Source organism: Trachinotus anak, unplaced genomic scaffold, assembly GCF_046630095.1.
Source record: "Trachinotus anak isolate AG129_WGS33_773 ecotype Australia unplaced genomic scaffold, CSIRO_AGI_Tana_v1 ptg000008l, whole genome shotgun sequence".
NCBI classification, from domain to species: domain Eukaryota; kingdom Metazoa; phylum Chordata; class Actinopteri; order Carangiformes; family Carangidae; genus Trachinotus; species Trachinotus anak.
In genome coordinates, this window is record NW_027273859.1 from 13,507,101 (window position 1) to 13,532,165 (window position 25,065).

At 42.1% G+C, this 25,065-nt stretch overlaps 3 protein-coding genes across 3 annotated transcripts; all 3 read right to left on the reverse strand.

The window, feature by feature from the left end:
- Positions 1–9,897: 9,897 nt before the first annotated feature.
- On the reverse strand, positions 9,898–14,602 carry LOC139623992 (arrestin domain-containing protein 3-like). The gene is made up of 6 exons (XM_071482717.1): positions 14,100–14,602; positions 13,948–14,008; positions 13,661–13,832; positions 13,375–13,462; positions 13,022–13,278; positions 9,898–12,348 (listed from the first exon to the last, which is right to left on the reverse strand). The coding sequence occupies exons 1-6, from the start codon at positions 14,356–14,358 to the stop codon at positions 12,223–12,225; spliced, it is 963 nt and encodes a 320-aa protein (XP_071338818.1). The 5' UTR covers positions 14,359–14,602; the 3' UTR covers positions 9,898–12,222.
- Positions 14,603–14,789: 187 nt separating this feature from the next.
- Positions 14,790–18,459, reverse strand: LOC139623991 (arrestin domain-containing protein 3-like). Its single transcript, XM_071482716.1, has 6 exons — positions 18,025–18,459; positions 17,852–17,912; positions 17,617–17,764; positions 17,394–17,490; positions 16,512–16,768; positions 14,790–15,826 (listed from the first exon to the last, which is right to left on the reverse strand). Exons 1-6 carry the CDS (start codon positions 18,281–18,283, stop codon positions 15,575–15,577), a joined length of 1,074 nt encoding a protein of 357 aa, XP_071338817.1. The 5' UTR covers positions 18,284–18,459; the 3' UTR covers positions 14,790–15,574.
- Positions 18,460–19,120: 661 nt separating this feature from the next.
- LOC139623993 (arrestin domain-containing protein 3-like) lies at positions 19,121–23,968 on the reverse strand. The gene is made up of 7 exons (XM_071482718.1): positions 23,520–23,968; positions 22,895–22,939; positions 22,379–22,439; positions 22,071–22,221; positions 21,513–21,609; positions 21,174–21,430; positions 19,121–20,439 (listed from the first exon to the last, which is right to left on the reverse strand). The coding sequence occupies exons 1-7, from the start codon at positions 23,917–23,919 to the stop codon at positions 20,170–20,172; spliced, it is 1,281 nt and encodes a 426-aa protein (XP_071338819.1). The 5' UTR covers positions 23,920–23,968; the 3' UTR covers positions 19,121–20,169.
- Positions 23,969–25,065: the final 1,097 nt, after the last annotated feature.

A 25,065-nucleotide genomic window follows, 5' to 3' on the forward strand; every position in this document is an offset into this window, starting at 1 on the left:
CATCAAATATAACAACTGTGGCCACACGAGGTACTTACCAATAAATAGGGGGTACCAATTACAGTGGTAAGTACTGAGAGATACGACTTCAGAGGAGTGGTAATGGTTGTGTACCAGGGTTGCAGAGATTTGTAGTGTGTCCCTCACTCACACACACATTGCACCACCCCACACACTCCCTTGTTCTGTGACCTGAAGTGTGCATCAAGGGACGGTAACAAGGTCCATATGTGGTCACTTCCTTCCTCCACTGCCCTAACATGAGGGGGTAGTATTAACAGGACTACAGAATCTATTGATTTACTCTCCAAAGGAGGAAGAAAGACACAAAGAGAGAGAAAGAGACTTACAATCTTCCTTGAGTAATAACTTTCTTTGACATCAGGATGTGCAAGAAGCAGCAGTACTGGGAGCTTTTTTACTTCCCATCACAGATCTGGGAACTGGTCATAGGCATTTGGTGAGGCCGATCCCAAATTAAATCTGTAAATCTTACTGAGAAAAGCAAAGATACCCAGCACTGATGCAGCTCTGATTTTAATGGTTTTCAAGAGACAATAAGACAATGTGATGACAGAAAAAAACCGTAAACCATGCTGTAGGATCTCATGACCTTTCCAACTTTTCACCTTGATCTTTTGAATTTATCGTATTTTGCATAATGTATCATCTTGCTCATGGCAGTACAGCGTCCAAACATGCAAGTTGCAGAATTATATCCGAGGGCAGTCACGCTCCAACAAGCGAGGGTTTGGGTAGCGGTAGCACTTCAAATGGCAAATGAATGACTACTTCTTACAAAAGGATTGAACCGAGGGCCAATACAGCATATTTATGCGTCATGTGGGCCCAGCGATGAGAAATGAATTTGTCATCAGTATCAATGTGCTGCTTTTGAAGTTCAAGGGAAAGACGTCTTTCCAAATGACTCAGATTATATCTTATCAGAAATATCTCATTGATAGTTTATTGGTACTGCATGTGTCTATACATGATGCTGATAGAAGTAACGTAGCATTGACACATAGAGTTCAGGCGTGAGAGAAACACTCCTATAATGACTCTTTAAAGAAACAGGCTATGTGTTAACAGACACTTGTGCTAAAGTTTTGGCTTTGTGTTGTTTTAAAGCTGTTGGTAAATACTTGCAGTGAATGATGATTGGATTACAAGTTGGTAAAAAAACACTGTGGTTCTTCCACATGAGACACAGTCATATTCCAGTGCAATGAAATGCATTGTTTTTTAAAACACTGATAAATGATTGTGCACAACAGCCAACAGGCCATTTGGATCTAATTAAAAGCGACATGTAAACTGTTCCTGTAATCTAGCAGACTGAAATGCAGCCAGATGATTTATTGTTAATAATAAAATCACAGCAGACTCTTAAAATGGAGGGTATACCACAACGATCAACACTATGCACCAACTGTCCCCCATACAGAGCATTGATTATATTTCAAACCCATAGCAATGCTCAGTTTCCCATGGACACATACAAATTACTGACATATGTTAGAGGATTAGTGACACATTCTTCAAAACAATTGTGTTTGTTTATTCCTGTCCGATAAAAGGGTTCCGCTCCTTCCTTGTGTGTAGCAGACAAAGCACAATCCCTGAATGTGCCATATTTTGTGGTCTTTGATGCATCATCGTGGGAATGTGTCGCTGACTGTTATGTCACATGGCAACAAAAACCTCTTTGCCAGTGGTAGATGGCAAAATGGGGTTCCCCAAGTATGATAGCACTGCATGTTTCCTGCATGGAGAGACATTTCACAACAGACAATAATTCAAACAAATAATTATCATCTGAAAAGTTCAAATTGAAGGATTTCCCTCTCTGGAATCTGTAGACTCCCAATATTCTGTCCAATTGAAAAGATAAGTATCTATTGAAGGACAGCGTGACTATTATGTATCCATATTAATACACAGGTTGTTTTAAAGACAAGCATTAGAATTGTCACATGAAACTAAATATTAGATTTTTTTCTATCAAAATGCCACCAATCAAATCAGTTCAGCAGCAGAAAGTAACATCAGTGAAGGCAAACAAGTATGAGCAGTTTAAACAATATTTGTGAACAAAAATAATGATATGATGACCAGGAGTCTAAACTTGTAGACCTGGAACAACCTGGAGCCACTTTCAACCACATTGTCTCCTTCTCAGCAGCAGCTGTTTGTAACTTCATTTTTTCCGCAGGGAAAATAAAAAGAATGAATGGTTTCCTCCAAGGTGGAATAAAGCCATCTAAATCAAACAGAGGTGTGCTAATTGATAATGATGATAGCAAATTAACTGCACATCAATCCAAGGGTGGACTCATGAAACGTAAGAGCAGTTCGTGCTGAAACATGCAGAAACTGGGTCTCATTTTCAACAGAGATATTTCACTTTCTTGTATACTAGGATTTTTTACAATAATGAACTCACCTAACTTACCTCACTTTTTCCTTAGAGCAGATAGTCAAAAACAATTTCCATTTAGTGCCTTAAATGGCAGCCAATTTAATCTTCTAATGAATACAAAAAGATTTGTGATATTAAGGAAATGTTACATATTGAATTTGGCTTTGACTAGAACCAGCAGAGGCCCTGAGAATGTGCCAAGACCAGAGCCAGGGCCTCACTGACCAGGTCTGTCAGTCCTGGTCCAGCACAACAGGCGTAATGAGGAACACATGGTCGGACAACCAAGAGCCAAGTCAGATCTTGAGTCTGTCTGTGTGTGAGACACAGAGACACAGAGATATGCTCTCATTAGAACTTTTAAATGCACTGCTCTGATAACACTTGAAACATACACCTGTTGGGGTGCAACTGTAGCCTTCAGCCAGGAGCAGATGTCACGAGGTGGTGCCCAACTTTCACTGAGTGTTTCGACCCTTAACCACAACACTCTCCAGTTGGTGGGACAGCAGTGGTGGCCAAGTCGCTGCCCTTCTGCTCCTGGCCTCCAGCTTCCCTCCTCTCGCCTACTCCAAATCCAGCAGGAGGCTCTTCCCCCATCCTCTGAGCTGCTTGTTTTTTGCTCCTTTCGTCCAGGCCCAGAGCTGATAAAAACCGCCACGTTGATCTGGCTGGGTAACCTCTGCAGCTAATCTCCACAAGAAACAACCATGCCTGCCATCCTTTTTTCTTGCTTACAACTTTGTGCACATTCAAAACATAAAACACAATGTTAAGTGTAACTAAGACTCTTTCCTCTGTTTTCTGCCTTCCACTGCCATCTAGTGGCTGCATTTAAATAAATTCTTCAGCAGCTTTATTTGTTCTGGATTATAACCTGTTGCCCACCACAAAGTATTCCTCCTCTCTAATACAGAGAGTAGTTTTAAGTCTGATAAACACCATTGATGGCCTGACTGCTTTTGAACAAACTAGCAAATGTTAAGTCACAGTTTGTCCTCTGTTATCATTTAATAAATGTTGATTGTCATTATGTTTCATCCTGAGATATTTATATAATCAGCATTAGCAAACAAGAACACTGATGAGTAGATTCTCGGCTTCTGTGTGGGCTATTAGATATTTACAACATGTATTTTCAGCAGAATCTGGCATCTGTGCTTCATGGCATAGATGATCTCAGTCATGTTATTGTTGGACATACCAGGGTATCGGGCTTATAAGATGACAATGAAAATAAAATACACATCATTGAAACGCCATCTTCACTCCAACTTCACTCCAAGTGCTTAAGAGTAGTTCTCTCCAACTACCACCAGAGGGCACTATACCACCGTTGGCTAAAGGGAGAGGGCAACCAGGTGAGTGTCTCTCAAGGTCAGCATTACACATCACATTGATTATTTGTGGAAGTAATAGGTTTTTCGAAATGTACAGCAAGACAGAGTAGAAGACCAGTTCATGACGAGATGGCACTTTAGCAGAGAAGATGTAAGCGAGGTTTATGTAAAGTATGAGGAGATATGATACTGCAGTTCAAGAACAGTCACAGTTCAGTGCTGAATATGCATGCTAGTTCACTTCAAATCAGTTTCCCCAAAAGGACTGGAGGATTATGATTACTCGTCTGTTTTAAGTGAGTTACTCACTAACACATCCACCATACTGCTTTTAATTTGCTCTCCCAATTCCAATCACATCAGCTGAGACTGAGGATGCCGTTGGCGGTGGAAGAAAACATCTCTATTAATAAGCCCCTCACCAGTACACACACACACACGCGCACACACACACACACACACACACACACACAGCATAGACTCTGTCAGGGAATGACAGAGAGAAGGGTTGGTCTGTCTTTAGCAGAGGCTGCAGTGGTTGCACCATTTGCTCACATGCTGGCAGATGCACGCACACACACACACACACACACACACACACACACACACAGAAACCATCTCTGAACTCATCCACAAGAGAAGGATCTGAGCTGTGGAGGAGCTGAGTTAGCCGCACAGACACACATACACAGATAACCACACACACACTGAACGTCTGAGCCCCCATTGGTCGGCGTCTCTCCACCCCACCGCGGGAGTCTCTGAGGGGTCTGCTGCAGTACTCTGCTCCAGGGGCCTGGAAATGCTGGAGTGAGCCATTTTTTTCCTTACTTCTATTTTTGGGCTGGATATTGGAGGTCTACAGCCTCCCTCATTTTCCACTGTTTCTCAACATACTGGTTCCCAGTGTAGGCAGCTTGCACAGCTTCAATTCCTTCTCTGCAGACAGAAACAGCGGTAAGGCCTGTAGCTTAGACAGGCAATATGATACCACTGAGAATCTGTGCAATAAGCTAGCGAGGAAGGACGCATAAATCGTGCCTCTGCTGCAGGGCCCAGGGGCAGCAACCCGGTGCTCAGCCAGCCATGTAGACTCAGGCCACAGCTAAAAGAATTTGGAAAGGACCCTTCCTGCAGCCCATCCCCCCATACAAGAAGACATGATTTTTCTAGTCTCCTCCCAAGCCAGCAAGCAATCCATGACCAGAGTTTTGTTGTTTTTAAGTCAAACCCAAAGGTCTTGTTTTACATTTCCTGCCTTCAGAGGCTGATTTAAAATGCCGTTTATGTGTGGTCAATAACACTGTATCAAACAACAGTCTGTGTTTAATTTGCAATGCAGTGAGAGTGGGGGGGAAAAAAAAAAGACAAATAATAAAACATCCTGGAATTTGACCCAGTGATGTGTCTCACATCACATATCACAAAGGCTATTTAGAGCTCCTTCTGCTGATCACAGGGGCGTTACACCTGAGGGCGAACACCGCAACATAAAGGCAGGGAACGTTGTTTGTTGTGTTAATATTATTAAACATAGGTATGACTACAGGTCACAAGCAGAACTAAACTTATGATATTGAAATGTAAGTAGAGATGATGATAAGCACAGCTACAGTTGGAACATTTTAAATGATTTTTGCTTTAAGGGTACCTGGCAATGTCATGCACCTTTCTGTAAAAAGACGATCAGGCTGTAACATAGGAAAGAGGAGCATAATGAGGGTACGCAGCCAGAACATGCAGAGGATCAATCAATCTCATCAGGGAGAGCTCTTCAACCCCAGTTCTGGAGTAAAACACAAGAGTATCTGCCCACATTCATAAAATAGAGGGAGGTCCCTAATTCCACAATAGCCTATAGGGCTTCAGATTCATGTAGGAACCTGTCAGAGGGAAGAAGCATGTTTATGAATGAACAAGCTGCTTCTCTGCCCGAGTTCAGTGTGTAGTCTGTTTAGCTAACGGGTGAATAAGGAGTCCTGTGTGGTGTGGAAACATCCATCATTGCATTTTAATCACACTGTGTGCGTTTTTACGCATTTTCTTTTCAGGGCTGCATTCATAAAAGTCTTAATAAACTTTGAAACAAAACATTTTTGCTATATGAGCGAAACGAGGGCATTTGGAGTTTGTGAGCTGTGTAAAGTGGCTATTGGAAAGTTTTCATATTCCCAACTGTTCGGTGATGCAGTTGATTGACAGTATATGGTTTTTGATGTTTGGATTTTACGCAGTGGTTTCTCTATCTCCGCGGCCTCAGAGATGGGTATCCGGCATATTGATAGTGGTGAATGCCAGCGGGCATTAGAACAGCAAGCGGCCATCTGCCAGCCTAGCGAACTAGCAACCCCACCAGCTGCAGTCGCAAAACGCCCTACAAAGCAGGACATGCATGCAGCTTCTGACGTCTGCGGCCACACTGCGCTACAAAGCCCAGAAAAACCAGCAGCGGAAACAATGAGAATCAAGCTTATAGACGCCGCATAGGTCCGCGACCAGCAAGTTTTTGAGAAGAGGCTGCACATCAGTTCTTTTCGGATGACCGGTTTGTGCGATTATTTTTCCACGGTGAAAAAATATACATAAAAAGACTCATGCAGGGGCACTTTAATACCCCGACATGGCGACGGCAAGAAAAGGGAGAGAGCTTTTTACTATTTTGGAAACTAGCGCGGACACCGAAAGTAGCACCGTGTGCGACAGTCAAGACTCTCCGCTTAATCTTTCAGCCGATGTGAAGTGGTTTGAAATTCCGTACAGAAAGCCAGACTCGGACGAGGAAGACGAAGTGCGGGAGGAGGAGGAGGAGGACGGCGAGGGGGAGAATGGATTCACAAGCACAGCAGCAGCCGCGGCGGAGACTGCAGACGCGGCCAGCTTCATCGCAGGAGGAGGCTGCAACATAATTTTGGTCACTGGCAGTAATGGGATCAAGCACGACGAGGAGGAGTACGCGGAGGACTGTTATTATTCTACCTCCACCAACTGCTCTGATACCACCTCAAACGATTCGGATATTGATTTCTCCGATTTGGAGGAGGAGGAGCGCAGGAGTTTTTTCAGCTTTGAAGATGAACTGGACGAGGACTGCACTTCTCCAGACTTCTGGGGTGAACCTGACCAGGTAATTTCAATCGAACCATTCTCCGCCGTCAGCGGCCCGCAGCACTCGCTGGGGGATGATGCTGACACCCGTGACTATTTCCGGATACTCTTCCCAGATTCTCTTTTTGAACACATGGTAGAACAAACAAACAATTACGCCCTCTATCGGCAAAGGAGGAGTGGAAAATCAGACCCCCACTGGCACCCCACTGATGTCAGAGAGATGAAGGCTTATGTAGGTCTGAACATCCTGATGGGCATCAATCAGCTTCCAGACACTGGCATGTACTGGGCCAGTGACATTTTCATAGGCAACGCAGGCTTTAAAAAAACAATGACAGCCAGGCGCTTTGAAAAGCTCACCCAGTATCTCCAGCTGTGTGACCGTGAGTCTGAGCCCGTGCGGGGGGAGCGTGGATACGATGGTCTCTTCAAAATCAGGCCTCTCCTTGATGTGGTGGAGAACACCATGTGGGATGCGTACATGCCCAACCGCTGTTTGACCATAGACAAATGTGCCATTGTCATGAAGGGACGTTTCTCCCCCACCCAGTACATGCCCTCAAAGCCCCTGAGGAAGGGGCTGACAGTGTGGATGCTGTGTGACTCACGCTCAGGCTACTGCCACCGGGCCAAGATCTGCGTAGGCAAGCCCAGCGAAGATGAGGCAGCAGCCTCCCTGGGCTACAGGGTGGTGACCTCCCTGGTGCGTGGCCTGGAGGGTCAGTATCACCATCTCTTCATGGACAGCTTCTTCACCTCAGTGTCCCTCCTCCAGAGGCTGCTGAGGGATGGACTGTACGCCTGCGGCCCCACGCAGCCGGGCCGCAAAGGTTACCCAGAGGTCCTCCGCCCCCGTAACGTCGGAAAGCTGTCCCAGGGTGAGTTCTACCAGTGTCAGCGTGGCAACCTGGTTGCCACAGTAACGCGGGATGTCAAGATGGTTAGCTGCCTCTCTACCAATTCTGCTCCAGGGATTGTGGGTATCAGTCCAGGCCGGCAGCAGCGTGAGACAGATGGGGAGGGGGAGAGTGACAGCATGGACAGCTCAGGTTTGTCTTTCGGTGTACCCCGACCTCTGCCCTTGCTGTTGTACCAGGAGAACATGAGGGGAGTGAACCTGTGCGACCAGCTGAGGGAGTGCTACCAGGTTGGCAGGCCGTGCAAGAAGTGGTGGCGCTACTTCCTTTGGTTCTACGTTAATCTGTGCATCGTCAACGCCTACATCATCCTGAGGGAGAGCCGAGGGGGCACCCCGCCGGCGGGCTTCAACGGCAAGCAGTTCACCCAGCGCCACTTCCGTGTGCGCCTAGCGCAGCAGCTGATCGGAGACTACCAAGGGGCGAGGGGCATGGAGAGGGCAGCACGCAAGAGACACGCAGATTCACCCATAGAGTACGGACACCGCCTGGAGCGCATGTCAGAACGCTCTCGTCGCTGCAGGAACTGCACCAACAAGGGACTGAGACATGAAAGTGTGTTCGGCTGCAAGATATGCAATGTCCACCTATGCAGGGGAGGGTGCTTCTCTGAGTTTCATAAATAAAACTGAAGTGGTTTTTTGTTTTTATATCCTTTGTGTAATCAAACAACTTGTGTCAAGGGATTTTTTTAAACAGTAAAACAATTTGTAATTCCAAAGGTTACCACTACAAGTGCACAATATAGTCACACACTTTATGTAGAGCTAGTTTTAGGATAGAAGTATTATTGCACGTACATTAGAGAAAATAAACTGAGAAACTGTAGATTATTTCAATAAGTATAGAATGTTTTGGCAACTTGCCTTCTGTAACACTGACGGAACTGCCTTGTGTCACTTTTTTATACGTTTAAAATATGTTAAGGATTTTATATGAAAAAGAAGAAATCAAACTTTTCTGCACTTACAATAGATCAGAAAATGTTTACTATGGGAAGTTTATCTCTCTCCTTTTCCAAAATAAAAACTTCATTATGATGAACTGAACTGAATCCTCTCCTTCTTTACGTGGTATTAAAGCAACATCACTATAGTTAATATTTGATTTACGCTAGTTTAAAGTAGGTTGAGCTTTGGTTTCTCCTTTTCCTTCACACACATGAAAATCTGTGTTTCTGGGCCTTCAAAGGGACACAGCTTGGAGCAATTAGAGAGTAGAAAAAGCCCCTCAGTGCTCTCCAGCCAACGGACCTAGTGATGCCATTTCTTTCTCCAACCGCACTACAGACACAGAGCCATCTGTGGCCCTATTACACAGAGTCCAAACCTAAAAAGTGGTACTTGCGACTGACATGATTGGAAAATGGAAGAAAGATGACAGAAACACACTTTTTGGTAGAACAATCTTTATGACTGACCGGTCAGAGTAAGCTCAAAGGGTGAGGACGTTCATTTGAGGGTGTGCTGATCCTGCTATCCCGGGAGAGGAGTACAATTGAATGAAGAAATATTTGTGACTATTGTGAAACATACTGTTGTAGGTTCTCATCAAATCATTTCCATCCACGCTGTTTTCAGACTGCCAGGCTAAAGGCTGTATGTAGGCAGGGATAGGCTGCTTCAGCAGGTCAGACTAGCCGTCTCCTCTGTCTCCTTCTGAGGTCTCTCGCCTTCATCTCTCTCCCTCTCCTAGCACACTGTCTACCTATCTCTCACTCTCTTTCTCTCTCTCTCTCTCTCTCTCTCCCTCCTCAGGCTCTGCTGTGCCATCCTACACACACATACACACACACACACACACACATATACACGCACCCTCCCTTCCCTTTCACTCTGCTCCCTCGCTCTCCCTCAGCCGTTCCCCAGCTGGGAGAGGGTTAGTCAACTGGACGCCCATCCCGCTGATCTGCGGGAGCCCCGTGGGGAGTTACCATGGCAACCGTGGCCGATGAAGACAGGGAGTCGCCAGCAGGCCCGCATGGTTGTCATGGTACTGGCTCTGGCTATGGAGGTGGGGGGTGCCAGAGGCCACACCTCCCTACTCCAAAACCAGGCAAGGCTGTGGTGTGTGTGTGTGTGTGTGTGTGTGTGTGTGTGTGTGTGTGTGTGTGTGTGTGTGTGTGTGTGTGTGTGTGTGTGTGTGTAGGGAGCTGGCTGGCTGACAGCCTACACACTGTACACGAAGCCAGACTGGTTACCAGGCAGGCTCTGCTACAGCACAGCCAAGGCCATGACAGCAGCCAAAAATGAACCAAACCGCTGCTCTGGAGACGTCGTCATGCAGGTGTAGGATTCAGGGATTAGAGGAATCTGTCACACTGTGTTCTGCATCATACCGAAGCATACTCAACATTTCTGTTCTGCTTTACTGAAGACATGAGACACACTGCTGCTTTGCAGATCTCTTCATTTAGATGTAGAAGCATGGATTAGCTAAATCTGTACTGGGTACTGTGCTACATTAAAAACCACACTGCAAATTCATTTTCCGTTCTGTTCCGTCACATAACATTCAGACATGTATTTTCCATTTGTCCAACATTTGCTGAGTTTTGTCAGTAGCCGTCAGTCCTCCTCTACCCAAACAGTGATTATACTGTCAAAGTTATTACAGTGACTTACAGTAATTTATATATTAAAAGCTGTTCAAGTCGTTTTTGACATGTTATTTCAATTACATTTGATGTTTCCACTTAAACATTGATGAATTCTTTAATAGACTCAAATGATCATTGATGACAAGTCAATTGTGAGTTGAAATATGAGTTTCATTTTCCCAGAATAGCAGTGCAGGGGCCATGTATACCAGAACGGTGGAAAACGAAGCCTTTGTTGGTCACTCTTGTGCTTTTGTATTATTAATGGTGAGAGTAGGACATTGTCGGTTTTCTTCTCTTTTGTGGGATGATCATGAAATCATCAGGCCCTGTTTGTGCTGAGTCAGAACCAAACACTGTTCTCTCTCTCTCTGTCTTCTGGGTAGGTGGGTGTGTTGTATGTGGTGTCACAATAGCCAGATCTAATGTTTCCAGGATGGATCCTGACCATAAAATGCTCAGCTCTCAACATGTTTTCCCTCCTGGGCAGGGAAAGATCTCTGAGTCTCTGACAAGAACATGGGCCTGGTTTCACTTAAGAACCGCTGGTTGGGCAACACATGTACTGTGAGAATCATGAATGTGTCTTTGTTCATTAGTTTCCTCTGCTGCAAAAGTCCATGGACAAGGACGAGCGTTTCCCCAACATTTAATTCTCAGCTCTCACTCATTGGTTGTTGTCTTACTGCTGCATTCATGATTGTGAGGAGACAATGAATGAGTTCTGTTGATACCTGTTCACATTAACTAGTGTCTCATAGAGAAGAATCCTTCCTTCACCTTTACAAGCTCATCTTATTTTCATTTTATGCACTTTTGTATGCACACCAGTCCTGTGGTGGAGAGGAACTACAGTAAGTAAATTTACTCAAGTAACGTACTTTTCCAGTTTATGCTAGTTGGTACTCCACAACAGTTCACAAGGAATTATCGTGCCTTTACTCCAGTACATTTGACAGGTGTAGTTACCAATTAAGTTTCAGATTAAGATTTTATATAAAAATGAAAAATATATCATAAACGTATAAAATAGAATTCCTGATTAAAGATTAACCAGTGGTGCCCAGCCCTTTTGGCTTGTCAGCCTTTTCAAAAAACAAAAAACAAAACAAAAAAAGCAACATTGAGATGGGGCCTCTTGTTGCATTCAGATGTCAGTGAACTGTTAGTGGTTCCTCAAAAGAGACATTTCCCCTTGAAACTTCTCACATGGTTTCATTTAAATAAGAGCTTGAGGCTCAAAGCTCTGAAATTTTCCAATATTTTACAGAAGCAAAGATTAAAGAATATTCCAAAAAATTAAAACAGATCTGTGTTGCAGAACTTTGTTTTTTCTTCTTTCCCACATCATTAATCATCTCATGAGTCTTTGAAGTATACTGACCCTGGAAACGCTGAACTAAACTACTTAACTGTATATAAAAAAAAAAAATCTTCACCTCAAGCTGCAAAAGTAAGATGCTACTCATGCATTATGCATCGCTATTAACAATCTAATAATTTAATGTGTGATCATATGTCATTCACAGATGAAATTCAGTACGTCTACTTGTGATTCTCCAAGCAAGATTTTACTTTTACTTGTAATGGAGTATTTTTACATTGAGGTATGAGTACTAAGAAAAGAATCTGAGTTCTTGGATTTAAGTGCTCATATACTTTCGAATGAATGTCAGGCAACTAAGTGACACACATCTCCATCTAGTGGACATGAGAACATACAGCGAGCAAATTCTCCAGTTAGTTTGAACAAGTCTGAACAGACAGATTTGTTTCTTGTTGTTATTTTGAGTGCTGTCACTCCGTGACGGTCTCTTGGTCTAATGCATCCTTTTATCATGGAAGCTTTCTAAACCAGATGGATCTCTTTGGTTTTTGCTGATGTGCTTTTGGTGAACCCAACAGAATGATCAGAGGAAGTTTGATCTCTGGGTCTCTTGCCAGCGGGACATCAAGGGTGACCTGTAACCAAAGACACACAACTTTTGATTTCGTTTTTAGCTTATGCATACCAAATACAGGGGAAACGTCCATATATACTCATTTGAATTACTTAAGTTTGTATAAATTCCATAATAATACATAATACTAAAAATAATAATACATTTTAAAGAAAAGAAATCTCATTGAAATCTTGTTCCCACTTTATTTACTTTGCACTGTCTCTATCACTATACCAGTGTTTACTCTAAGCACTGACCATTTTGAGCCGATTGCAGTACAGAACAGGTTGGGCTGTAATATGACACTTTTCCTTGAATATGTCTTCATCAAGCGTGTGGATAAGCCATGAGGAACCTGCCCTTTACACCCTCCTCCCTCTCTGTCTCCTGCTGTCATACAGCCACTGTGTGGTGCTATTGTCACAAAAAAGTCTTCCACAGAAATGTTTTGCAACCACCACATCCAAGCAAAGTGTAAAGCCCTCAAAACGTAAATCAAGGACTTCTTAAAATGGTCCTCAAGTCGAAAGGAGTTTCTCTTTTTGCATCAGCGCTTGAGTAGAAAACTAAAATCCGATCTCATGTTTACTGAAGGTGTGAACATTTGCATATCCCACATTACACTCCTCTCACAATAATGGAGGTGGGTGTGATAATAATCACTGTTGATCACAGTCGTGTTAGTGGCCTACCTTCAGTCTGTACTCCAGCTTCATCATGCAGCAGTTGAAGAAGGTAGGGGGTGTCTGTGGAGGGATACTCAGAACTTTGGTGATGGTCCGGCTGGTCTCAGCTGGAACAGAGTCTCCGCTCCCGAACAGGATGTCATTTGTGTGCACTGTCCTCTTTGACTGAGCAACAAAGGTCTGCTTCTCACACAGGTAGAATTTGGGTGTTACTGTGCGCACTGAGTCGTTGAGTACTTCTACAGAAACTCCTATTGCCTCACCTGTGTTTATTTAGGAGGAAAAAAAACATGAAAAAAAACATGATTCACATAAAGCCAGTAAACAGATTCAGTTTATTCTGATTGAAATCTGTTTACCTTGCTTCACTCCCATTTTTTCTGAGGTAACATTCATGGTAACTTTTCCAGAGCCATAAAATGAAATCCTGGTTGCACATTGTTGCTCCTAACAAATAAAGACATAAATTGTCAGTAAGCCAGATCTCTGAATACCAGTTTGAACTGGTATCAGGTAACCAGTTGATTATTACATTATTTTATTACAGTATTTTATAGCTGATCATTAAAGCGCCATTACAAATTTAACTGGACTCAAGTGGAAAGCAAAGGAGAAAACTCAACTTACAGAAAATCAATTCTGTACCTTAAGTCCGATGATTATCATTTCTGATTTGGAGGCAAAGGGGAACTCAGACTTAGTCAGGAAAGGGAACTCAATCTTGGTTTTGTGGACAAGCCAGATTGACTGAGTCAGCTGTGCTCGCAAACTGTATGTAATCTTGCCCCATTTCCCCTCATAAGATGAGGGCATATCTCTGTAAGGAAATGATCCAAATAAATTAGGGAAATTATTTCAGTTCCGCAGCTGGTAAGGAGGTATTTGTGTTAATTTAATAAATGTATAGGGTGAGGTCAGATTAGCACACTCACATATTGGGAATCTTAAAGGTGAATGGATACACGTTTCTCCCATGGCTGATGATTTCTGAACCTTTGAAAAAGAAACTTTTATGTGTTAAATGTGCATTCATCATCAATTCAGAGGCTTTGAGACATTTTTACAAGAGAGACACCATACTAACCATCTCCTTTGTTTTTATCCTGAAGAATAATATGTTCAAAATAAAAGTACTTCTTCTTGTTGCTGTGAAACACTGTGGTTTGTCCTTCTTGTTCATACCATGTCACCTCAGCTTTTCCTTTGGCTCTGACCAGAAAACACTGCACTTTGGTTTCCTTGCTGGTCACCACTATCACCCTCCCAGAGATAATGTCGCCAGGAGAGAAGGTGCCTCGTTCATTGACCTTGTTGTACTCCACCGAGAGATGCTTTACAGTCATGATAAGATTACATCAAATGACCTTCCCAAAGCTGGTGGCGTGAAAGCACGAGAGAGATCTGCCTTTGGTGCAAATAGAAATCCTACAAAGCAGGTTTGAAGAGATCCAGAGTGGTGCTGAGGTGGGATCTAAGTTGATGAACAAGGATGCCAGCAAGGTTTGCATATGCACTGTAGCAGTGGACTCCAGAAGCTGTATCTGTGTCACACATGATCACGTGATCAAGAGCTGCAGGTGTCACTTTCACACAGGTAACTCTATCCAGCAGGCTTGTGGGCTAAACTAGGCTAAATAAATTGAGAATGACATTGTGCACTGAGATGAAACAGTGGCCTATACGTGTGAAAATCCACTGGTATTTCTCAGTGAGGACTATTGAAAACTGTCAAAACCAAAGTATAGCGGTGCATAATTAACATACTTTGTCAATAATATTTTATTTACAAAATTGTGGCATTCCTTCTATCTTTGTCCACTGACAGTATTATCAGTTACACAACATACATTATAAAACAGAGTAGAAACATGAGAATTCTACTGACTGAAATACTGTACTGTTAAAGAGGCTTTTGTAAGTTTTCTCTAGGTGGTGTTTGTTGCTTGACAAAAGTCAAGGCAGCTAGATTTGTTTAATCTTTAAAACTTTCATCACCCTTCTCTGTATTTCCAATGTTGTGCACTGTTGTGCTTCATGAGTTGTGACGTGATCTAGTTGTCCTTGAGTTCAAGGGGTTGCCTGATGCTACTAAACTGTAGACTTTTATTTTTACCTCTGCGCTTCTGTTTTTTTAAAGTCATTGCTCCAAAAAGGATGAGGAGGAGGAGGAAGGAGAAGAAGGCCTCAGCTGAGGAATGGACCAAACACTTTGTATCTACAGTAACTACTATATAAACACAATATTCTTTATGTACTATTTTTCATTGACATTAAATATATACAATACTTATACAACAGTTTGCGTCCTAAGTAGTTAGGCTTAGCTTTGTATTTCTAGAAGTCAGGACGCAGCCGTGATGTAGTGCCTATCATGTTCAGTCTAATGTCAGAAAGTAGAGCTGTAGTAGAGATGGAGAAAGTAGAGCTGTGGACTGAACACCACTGAATTTACATATCACTGTCTGCATAAGGCGCACCAGCTTCCAACTGAACCGTTTCAGTTTCAGGTGTGCAATGCTAATTTGGTAACATGCTGTCACATTATTTTATGGCAGTTATTCACAATGCAGTGTTTTTTTCAGAATCAGTAAAGGAGGGGTACATTGCGTAAGCTCCATAGGGGGGTGGGGGATCCACAGGTTGGGGTGCTGCTTGTGGGATGGAGCTCCAGGTCGGTTGGTCTGGGTTCCTAAATGCTTCAAATCCATAGCCAGCAGGAGCAGGTGGTTGTTTTACAGCAGGAACCTCAGGTAGAACAACTATAGGGAGTTTGATCTTTGGGTCTATAGCACATTTGATATCCAGATGGATCTGTGAAAAACAGTGGTAGTCATTTTTTATTTCTCTCCTGATAAATGCAACAATCTAGTTCAAGTCAGTCGGGCTTGCTTATGTTTGTTTTGCCTTGGTTTTAGGGGTCCTCTCCAGTTTACTGGAGCTTTTCTTTTTCATAAGTTTGTTGAGTTCATTAGTGTTTGCAGTTTCCTCAAGAAGAATCTGGCTGCAACTTCTAACACCTCTAGCCACACCCAACTTACAGAATGCCCTTACACTAACCCGGCGGCCAATGCAGCCTCTTTGGATAAGGGGCCGTTCCATAAGTTGGGTGTTCTGTGTGGTGCTACAGGCCGCAGCTAGACCTTATTGGGGTTTCCTCCATTGGTCATGTTGATGTGTGCTCTGCCTTTTTATAAGTTACTTTAATTTCTTGTAGTATTTGCCCAGTCATTTTATAAAGACACAATAAGTTCACAACAATTTGGCCTTTTCAATATGTTATATGCAGAGCAGAAGTAGTCACTAATAATATCCCTAGAAAGGATTTGTTTATATCAGTTTTTGTTTTTTTATATCAGCAGTATCTGAAAAATGAGGAACAGAAACACGGAAAAAAATCCTCACAAATTTCCCATCAGTATATTTCAACAGAACAGTGGCTTAGAATGAGGAAATGCAGGATTACCTCCCACAGTCTATTGGCCATAGTACAATTTACCTTGAGCCTGTACTCTAGCTTAATGATGGAGCAGTTCAGGATCGAGGGAGGTAGTTCTCTAGGGATGGAGATCACCCTGGTGACCGTCTCTCTGCCAGAGGGTGCAACAGCCTCAACCTTGTCCTTTAGGATCTCTTTTGTGCAGACTTTCCTGCGACCCTGGGCGAAGTAACTCTTTTTCTCATACAGTATGAACTTGGGCTTCACCGAACGACTTGAGTGGTTGCTGAGTTCAACTGTGACTTTAAGAGGCTCACCTGTAATATGAAGAAAGGAAAGCTAGTCAATTTCCAAATGAGTGATTCATATCTTGGTCGTCATTACTATTCTGTATTTGGACAGTATGAATGCAGGGGAGATTTACCGAGGGAAGACAGAAAATACATTTAATTGCTGCATATCTTGAAAACGTTTTGGATGTATGAAAGTAAGTTTTTTCATAAGCTGTATTTTTCTCATACTGTTCTGACCTTTTGTATGAATTAAACAAAACTAATCAATTGTTTTCTTCCCATGTCCATGTTCTGTCATGGCTGACATGGTGGGGATGGTTGCAACAAGTTATTGTAACTGTCCCAAGCTGAGCAGCCATATAGAACAGAAGCATTTCCACATGGCTCTCAATGTATTAGTTACACAGGTTTCCTGTCTCCATATAGGTTAAGTATCAGCAATGGTGTAGGGAGGAGGAGAGTGTTTCTAAACAAGACAGTGAAATCAAAGATGGAACATGTAGGTGGTAGTAAACACTGTTCACTCAGCCAAACTTAATATACCTGCTCTCTAGCATGACTGAGACAGATCTGGCCAGTTACTGAAAAAGGGAAGACAGTGAATCGAAATCCTCCAGGTGCAGGATTGCCTCTAACAGACTATTATTACCTTGCTTGTATCCCATCCGCTTGGTGTGAACATCCATTGAAACATTTCCAGAGCCAAACATTTTGATAGCTTTATCCTTGCTGCCATACTGAGGCTCCTAAAAGAACAGATCCCCACCGTAGATTACTACTGGTAGATAAGACAGGTAGTCGTCTCTGCTTTGACAACATTCATTACAACATAAGATCATATGGTTGTATTTTAAAGTTAAATGTTTTCTTACCATAAGTCCAGGAATATCCATGTCTGCTTTGGAGACAAATGTGAAGTGGACTTTGGCCTTTTTTGTCATTTTCATTGATTGCTTTAGCTCTGCCCTCAACTTGTGAACGATTTTGCCAATCGAGGATTTGAAGGATGATGGGATTTTTCTGTGAAATACAATAACAGAAAATTGAAAGGACCTGAAGAGAAATAAAACATCAATCTAAAAGAGAGATTAAGTAAAGAAAGGGAACCTGTCAGGAATCTTGAAGGAAAAAGGAAACACATGTCTTCCTTTACCAATGACTTCAGTGCCTGGAAAAGAATCACATATTATTAAGTATGTTATCTTTAAATAGTATCATAAGGTCATTACAATAGGGACAACATAGCATGTATCAGTGATTGTATTAATTCAATATGTTACCATCGTGTCTTGCTTCTCTCAAGATATGATGTTTGACATCATAATATTTTTCATCAGCCCAGTAAACGTAATGTTGATATTGCCCGTAGTGTTCATGCCAGCACACCCGAGCTTTTCCTTTTGCCACAAAAATAAGCGATTGGATTCTAGTTTCTTTAGAAACCTCCACAACGATTCTTCCATTGATGGTATCTCCATTTGTGAAGGTGTTGTTGCTGTTGATGGCATCATATTCAATTGAGAAGTCTGTGATGGTCATCTTCCAAAGAAAAATACACAGTGGAAAATCTAATTCTCCTGTAAAACCAAGCACAAACTCAGGCCTTGTAAAATCCCACACAGTGCTGCTCAACACTGTTTATGTATGATGTCAGGCATGCAGTTTGTTAAACCTGTTTTTCTTGTAGCATACCTGCTCTGACACTGAGTATGACAATGAGCATGCTCTCTTGACAGTCATCCCTCCCAGTGGGTGGAGAGTAAACCTGTCTTTAATCTAGCCTTAATGACTCTCATGTGCTGCAGTTTTCTCAGTGTGTCACATGATGTATTTTCCAATCAGTAATTTTCCATTTACTGCACATAGCGTATTTGCTGTTTGACATAATGGGATCTTGGTCCAAAGGAAGATACAGCTGAACTAAATTGAGAAAGATAGCAATAAACAGTATCATCCTAATAATGCTTTAGAGTGTGTAGTAACACAGTTGGTTCCAACACTGCCTTTGCACAGACAAAGAGGGTTTGTTATGATCAACAAAATTTGGGACATGTGTAGGAATAGCTTGCATTAAGAAACTGAAAAGGCCTGTTTTTATTAAATCTATATGATTCTTTTAGTTTTTGGTGACCTGAATGTTTTTTTTTTTTTATTCCTTGAGCAGCTTATCACTTACCTTTATACCATTTAGTATTATTCACTGGACCTGAACAGACTGAATTTCAATATAAACTGGAAAAATGGGGTTGGTCTACAACTCTTTACTAGCAGTGTAGTGACTTCAGGAAAAACGACTAATAGTGACTGAGAGGCTGAGGTCGGGCCTGGTTTGCTCTGTTTGACACACTACCAAAAAGATTCACTGCCAGTCCAAAATACGATGAAGAACTTTTATTAACAAAACAACAACAAGATCAGCTTATTATAACATGCACAAACTTAATATCTGAATAACCACAGCAATCAAAAGAAAGTGGTGGTCAACAAAAATACCCCCCCCCCCTTACCCTCTCTCCACCCACAATACACAGGTGAACAGGTTCTCGTATCAAGTATAAATATCCATGTCTCCACCCATATCCATGTGACCCAACTCTCCATAATTACCTTGATCGCTCTACAATGAATGACATAACTAAACGATACCTTACAAACACTACTGAATAACAATGCCAAAATATAGACCATTACAAACCTACAAAATTTATTCCTCTCAGAAATCATTCATGGTTCCTACAGGTTAAAAAAAACAACTTCCACAACAATACATCTATCAAAACCTATGGAATACCCTGATTCTGGAAAGAACACACAAACACATATCACAGAAAACCTGAACATATAGGAATATAATATATACGGATGTATATAACACAAACTACACCCATTTCATATTACTATGTCATGCTTATTTATCATATGTCAGGAAAAACTGTGAAAAGATATTATATAAATGGCTATATAAGGATGTTTTCATGCAAAGGTTTAATAAATTGCTTTCCAGTCACCGGCCATACCGAAAACATTGCAGCACTGTCTGACGCAGGACAACTGATAGTTACTAAGTTTATTAATGAGCCTCACAGACAGACAGCGCAAAATCATTCAGTTTAGAGAGGATAAAACCTGAGGTGTCTGAAACTCTGGGAGGTCAGCTTGTCTTCGCAACTATTTGTTTTACAGTTTAGAAATGATGCATTTCCTCATTACTGCACAATACAATCACCTATAGTCTACTATAGACCATATTGACAGATTGTGCTGGTGTTTACCAAGCAGTTTCTCTCCGATCAAAAAGTTCTGAAAGAAAAGTCTCATTTTAGGAAACAAAGACTCTCAACCACAAGATAATGATGAAATGTAACTTACTTTTCTATCCCTTTATTTTATTTCTTTTGAAATCTTCAAGTATCTTCACAGTGCTGTTACTGATATTTGTTGCCAAAATCTGTAAAAGGAGGGTACAACCCATGTGCTCCATAGGGAGGAGGGGGACCAAAAGGCTGGGGTGCTGCTGGTGGTTGTGGTGGAGCAATGCCCCAGGCTGGTGGGTTTGTGCTCCCGAATGGTTCAAATGCAAAGTCAGAAGCAGCAGCAGCAGGGGGTGGTACCAAAGCTGGGACCTGAGAAGCCAGCATGATGATTATGGGAAATTTGATCTCTGGGTCTGAAGCATATTTGACATCCAGGTAGACCTGTGGAAAACACAGCTGATGTTATATTGTTGGAATTTATTTGTTCTGCTTTATATCTCCAGAATAGTTGGGATATACAGTACTCTAGAGACATGCATCATGTGTCTGACAACATGACCCTGTTCAGCTAATTCTTGATTTGATCTATTTCACTTTTCCCCCTTTTTTCTCTTATGACAGACAAACTTATCTCTTCAGCATCAAATTATTGAATTATTGAGTGAGGATGTTATCTAACTAAACCAATCAGGCTTTTTGCTCACAGTAAATAATGTGTGGCAAGTCTGGTGTCTTTGCTCTACCAGGTTAAATTATGAACTTACAAGTTTTGCTACCATCACACTTACTTACATGCTGCGTGTATAACCCCCCCCCCCAAACACACAGTAAACACACACTGCAAACAATGAGAGGGAGATGGCTTCAAAAGCTTTCAATAGCTGCTACACGGACACATCAGTTGATACTGTGCTGTTAAGCATGTGTTCAGAAGGCAGAGAGCTAGGAAACACTCTTCTTGATAAAACATTACAAGAGGAAACATCCCTTCAAATTTTGCTGCTGCATGTTTCAGAGATTAAACACTACACACATTATTCCATTAAGAGCTTGAATCCCTACAAATGTCAATAAATACTTTTTCAGGAGACATGATGCTTTTTGTGCACAAGAACATGCTCACACACACACACACACACACACACACACACACACACACACACAGAGCTGCTTACCCTGAGTCTGTACTCTACTTTGATGATTTTGCAGGTGAGGATGGAGGGCTCCATATCATGGGGGATGGTGATGACCCTTGTGACCGTTGTGTTAGCAGAAGGAGGGATGGGTTCGCCAACCTCTTTCAAGAGGTCTTTAGTGTGGACTCTTCTCTTCCCTCTTGCGAAGAAGCTGTGCTTTCTGTACAGACAGTACTTGGGCTTGATTTCACGAGAGGAGTTGTTCTGAATGCAGGCCACAACCTTTAATCCTTCTCCTGAAAAGAAAAAGACCAGAAATGCCAAAACAACCCTTGGCATGAGACTGATAAGTGTCAATATCACTATGAGGGCTCTCACCTTGGAAGAATCCCGTTTTCTCAATATCTACATCCATGGAAACCGTTCCTGAGGTGAAAATTTTCATTTTCTTATCCTTAGACTCGTGCTGTGGTGTCTAAAAGACCAGATTCATTAATGCAATAATCTTAAACAACAGAGAGGAAACACTTTTTAGCTTTTATCCTGGAGTCTCATATGTCCATGTCCAGTACATGCCTGAGTCAATTCAACAGGTCAACAGGTCAAGTGTTAAAATAAAATACCTATTGAATAATATCTGTAGCAGGAACACAAAAAAAAAACTTTTTAACTTCAGTATATGGCCAAACAGTGTAGTTTTTCCGGTGAGGCTGAGCATGTTGTGTGCATTTTTAAACTATGTCTTCACAGATTCCTTTGCTGAAGGCAAATACTCAAATATCCAGTCCTGGTGGGATTAACAACATTGTTCAACACACCTTTATGCAGGTAGCAAACAGGGGCTGAATTTAATCTCTGAACTGCTATCACCAACCCCAGCAGATTAATTTTGTCCCTTTTGGAACGACAGGAATAATGATGAAACTAAACACTTACCATTATCTCAGGGATACTGGTGGGGTCTACTTTTGACACAAAGTTGATCTTAGTTGAATCTTTACTGGGAATCCTCATTGATCTGCTCAGCTTGGCTTCCAGCAAGTACACAATTTTACCGACTTCACCCTTGAAGGAGGAGGGCATATCCCTAAAGCACAAGAGAAGCAGGCCAGAGGAATATGAGAAACTGATCGCAAGAAATCACATGTCAATCAAGAAATCAAGAACTGTATTTTCAAGTCTGGAGAGGATAAAGGTCTGTCTGCTTCAATTCATTATGGAACCATTAAAAAAATATTACTTACTGGAAAGGGATCTGAAAGGTGAATGGGTAGACATGACATCCTGGAGCAACATTACTGCTGTCTGAAAAATTAAAAACAAAATTGGTGAGAAGATTACATTGTGACATCTGTTTATTTTAAAACCCTTACACCCGTGGACTGGCCCTTTGCATGTAGCGGGATTTGGGGCTGGGGGCAAAATGCAGATCCCTATCTGAATCAGCTGTTGCCCACCTCTGCAGAGAAAGGTCAGATGTAATGAGTGACTAAAAAAGCTGGAAAAGTGTCACAGACTTCATCAAGCTTCTAAAAACTTTTTCAGAAGCCTCATAGTGAACAGCAGAGAGTAAATGTACACGTCTCGCACTCTGGTAATGGCTTTAGGGTTGTGTTTGGACAACAGGGTGGATGGTCAACTCCCTCAGCTCACTGAAGTTGTTAATATTCACCAGGAACCTGTTTCAAGCCACCCTCTTTTGTATAATAATAACTATAACACAACCGAGCCACACCAGAGGGTCTGTTAAATATACTTACATGTTTCTCCATGCTGGTTTGTCAGAAATGTTTGCTGGTCATTTCCTGAAGAAAAAGCAGCACATCAATTAATATTATATTATAATCACAGCAATTAATATGTCTTTACTAGAAAAGTATCGTCATTGAAGACTTTTTAAATGACCAATCTGCAGGTTTTTGTTTTTAGTAATCTACTAAAAGTTGGTCTAAACTCTTGACTGATTAGACAAATAACTGATCAGTTAATCTCTTCATTGACTAATAGCTCCAGCTCTTATCATTTCTTGACAATACAACAAGAGTTGTATTTTGAGTTTTTCACATTTTGGTATTCCAGTTTCAGGCCAATTTATGTCTGCACCTATTTAGTACAACTAAACTTTCTGCAGAGTCAGGTCCCTTAAGTATGTATGTGTGTGCGGACATGTGTGCATGAGAGAACAAACACGGAGAACATCTTATTATGGCCAAAAAAAAACCTTACAAAAGATAAAAACCAAACCACGCCCCTCTCCCCCCCCTTTTTTGTTGGGGGGGGGGGGGGGGGATTCTTGAAATTGTTAAAAACAACTGCAAGTTACCAACCCGAGGCAAACACACACAATCACGTTGAAAAACAGTATAACGGTACCGTCCTGCCTACCTGTGAGATCTTTATCTCGGATGAAGTAATGCTTCAGGCTGAAGTACTTGTCCTTGGAGTGGTAAACAACAGTGGTTTGGCCGTGCCTCTCGCTCCACAACACCTCGGCTTTCCCTTTGAACTTAATACACAGGGACTCTATTTGGCAGTCTTTGGCCACCTCCAGAGCCACCTGACCAGAAACCCAGTCACCACTGGTGAAAGTGTCTCTCCCATGAACAGGGCTGTAGGTGACTTTAAGGCTCTTCACGGTGCTCGACATGACGCGTAGAGCCGCACAAGCAGAGACGATGAAGCTCGACCACCTCTGACTTCCTCGGTGGGTGTGTCCTGCCTCTGAGGAGGAATCAGGCTGAATTCCGCGATATGAGCTCCTCCGAGTATTTATCCGTTCATTCATTCATTCGTGTGCCTCCTCATTTTTTTTTTCAAATCACATTTATTTCGCTATGTACCTGTAAAATTGAATGAACTGAATGAACAATCTGCATCCAATCAACACGTCTCCTGTGTCGTGTCCTTTACTCAAACTTTAGATCTCACTCTGCAGAATAAACTGCTGTGACCTACCACTGCACTGGACGCTTTCTGTATCCGCTGGTGGCATCATCATTTTTGCCATCTTGAGTAAGATATTACCGTGGCGCATTTTTTTAAGCTCTACTCTGATGTATTCATATCACATCGGCATCAGGACCTGATCACAATGTTCGTGTTAATTTTCAGACGATCTGCGGTGGTGCACCGCTCTCAAATATACACAAGGGAACAATGGCTGTCACTTCCAGTGGAAAGGAAACCAGCCAGGGCTGATGGTCTAATGCCTTTGCTTTATTTTGCAGCTCTCTAACCAGCATTAGAGCGGCAGACCAACGTGAGAGCAGAAAGCGGCTCCTTTAACATCAGAAAGTTGGCAAACAATGCATATACAGACCAAAAACTATTAAACATAAATAATTTTAGCCTACTTTGTAGCCACTTTCAACTGGAGTTAAGCTCGCTATCGCTATCATTTACTCTCCCCGTTTATCCTTCTGTTGTTTCCCTTTTGCATCTTATTGCGTCGACATAAAAACACCAAAATAAAAGCACCATAAACAGAACAAATGAAATCTCAAACTATGCGTGACAACATCATGCAATGGGGTCGTTTACAATGACAGTACTGGCTTTATCTGCTCTGACAGATCAGTCAGTGAGCAGGAACAATATTTCATAAGCACGATTAAAAATTACTGTAATTCATTCAACGTATCTCTGTTCACTGTCAACAAAACCTGAACAATGTCAGCTTCATAATGGTAGGATTTATTTATTATATGATGACCAAAATCCCTGATAATCTTTCACTGAAAATGGGCAGAGATACTTTGACTTGTTAAGTATTATATTGTTTTATGACTGCTGTGGAACCAGCTCCCAGTGTGGGTTCGGGAGGCAGACCCCCTCTCTACCTTTAAGATCAGGCTTAAAACTGTCTTGTTTAGTAAAGCTTATAGTTAGGGCTGGCTCGGGTATGTCCTGACCCATCCCTTAGTTATGCTGC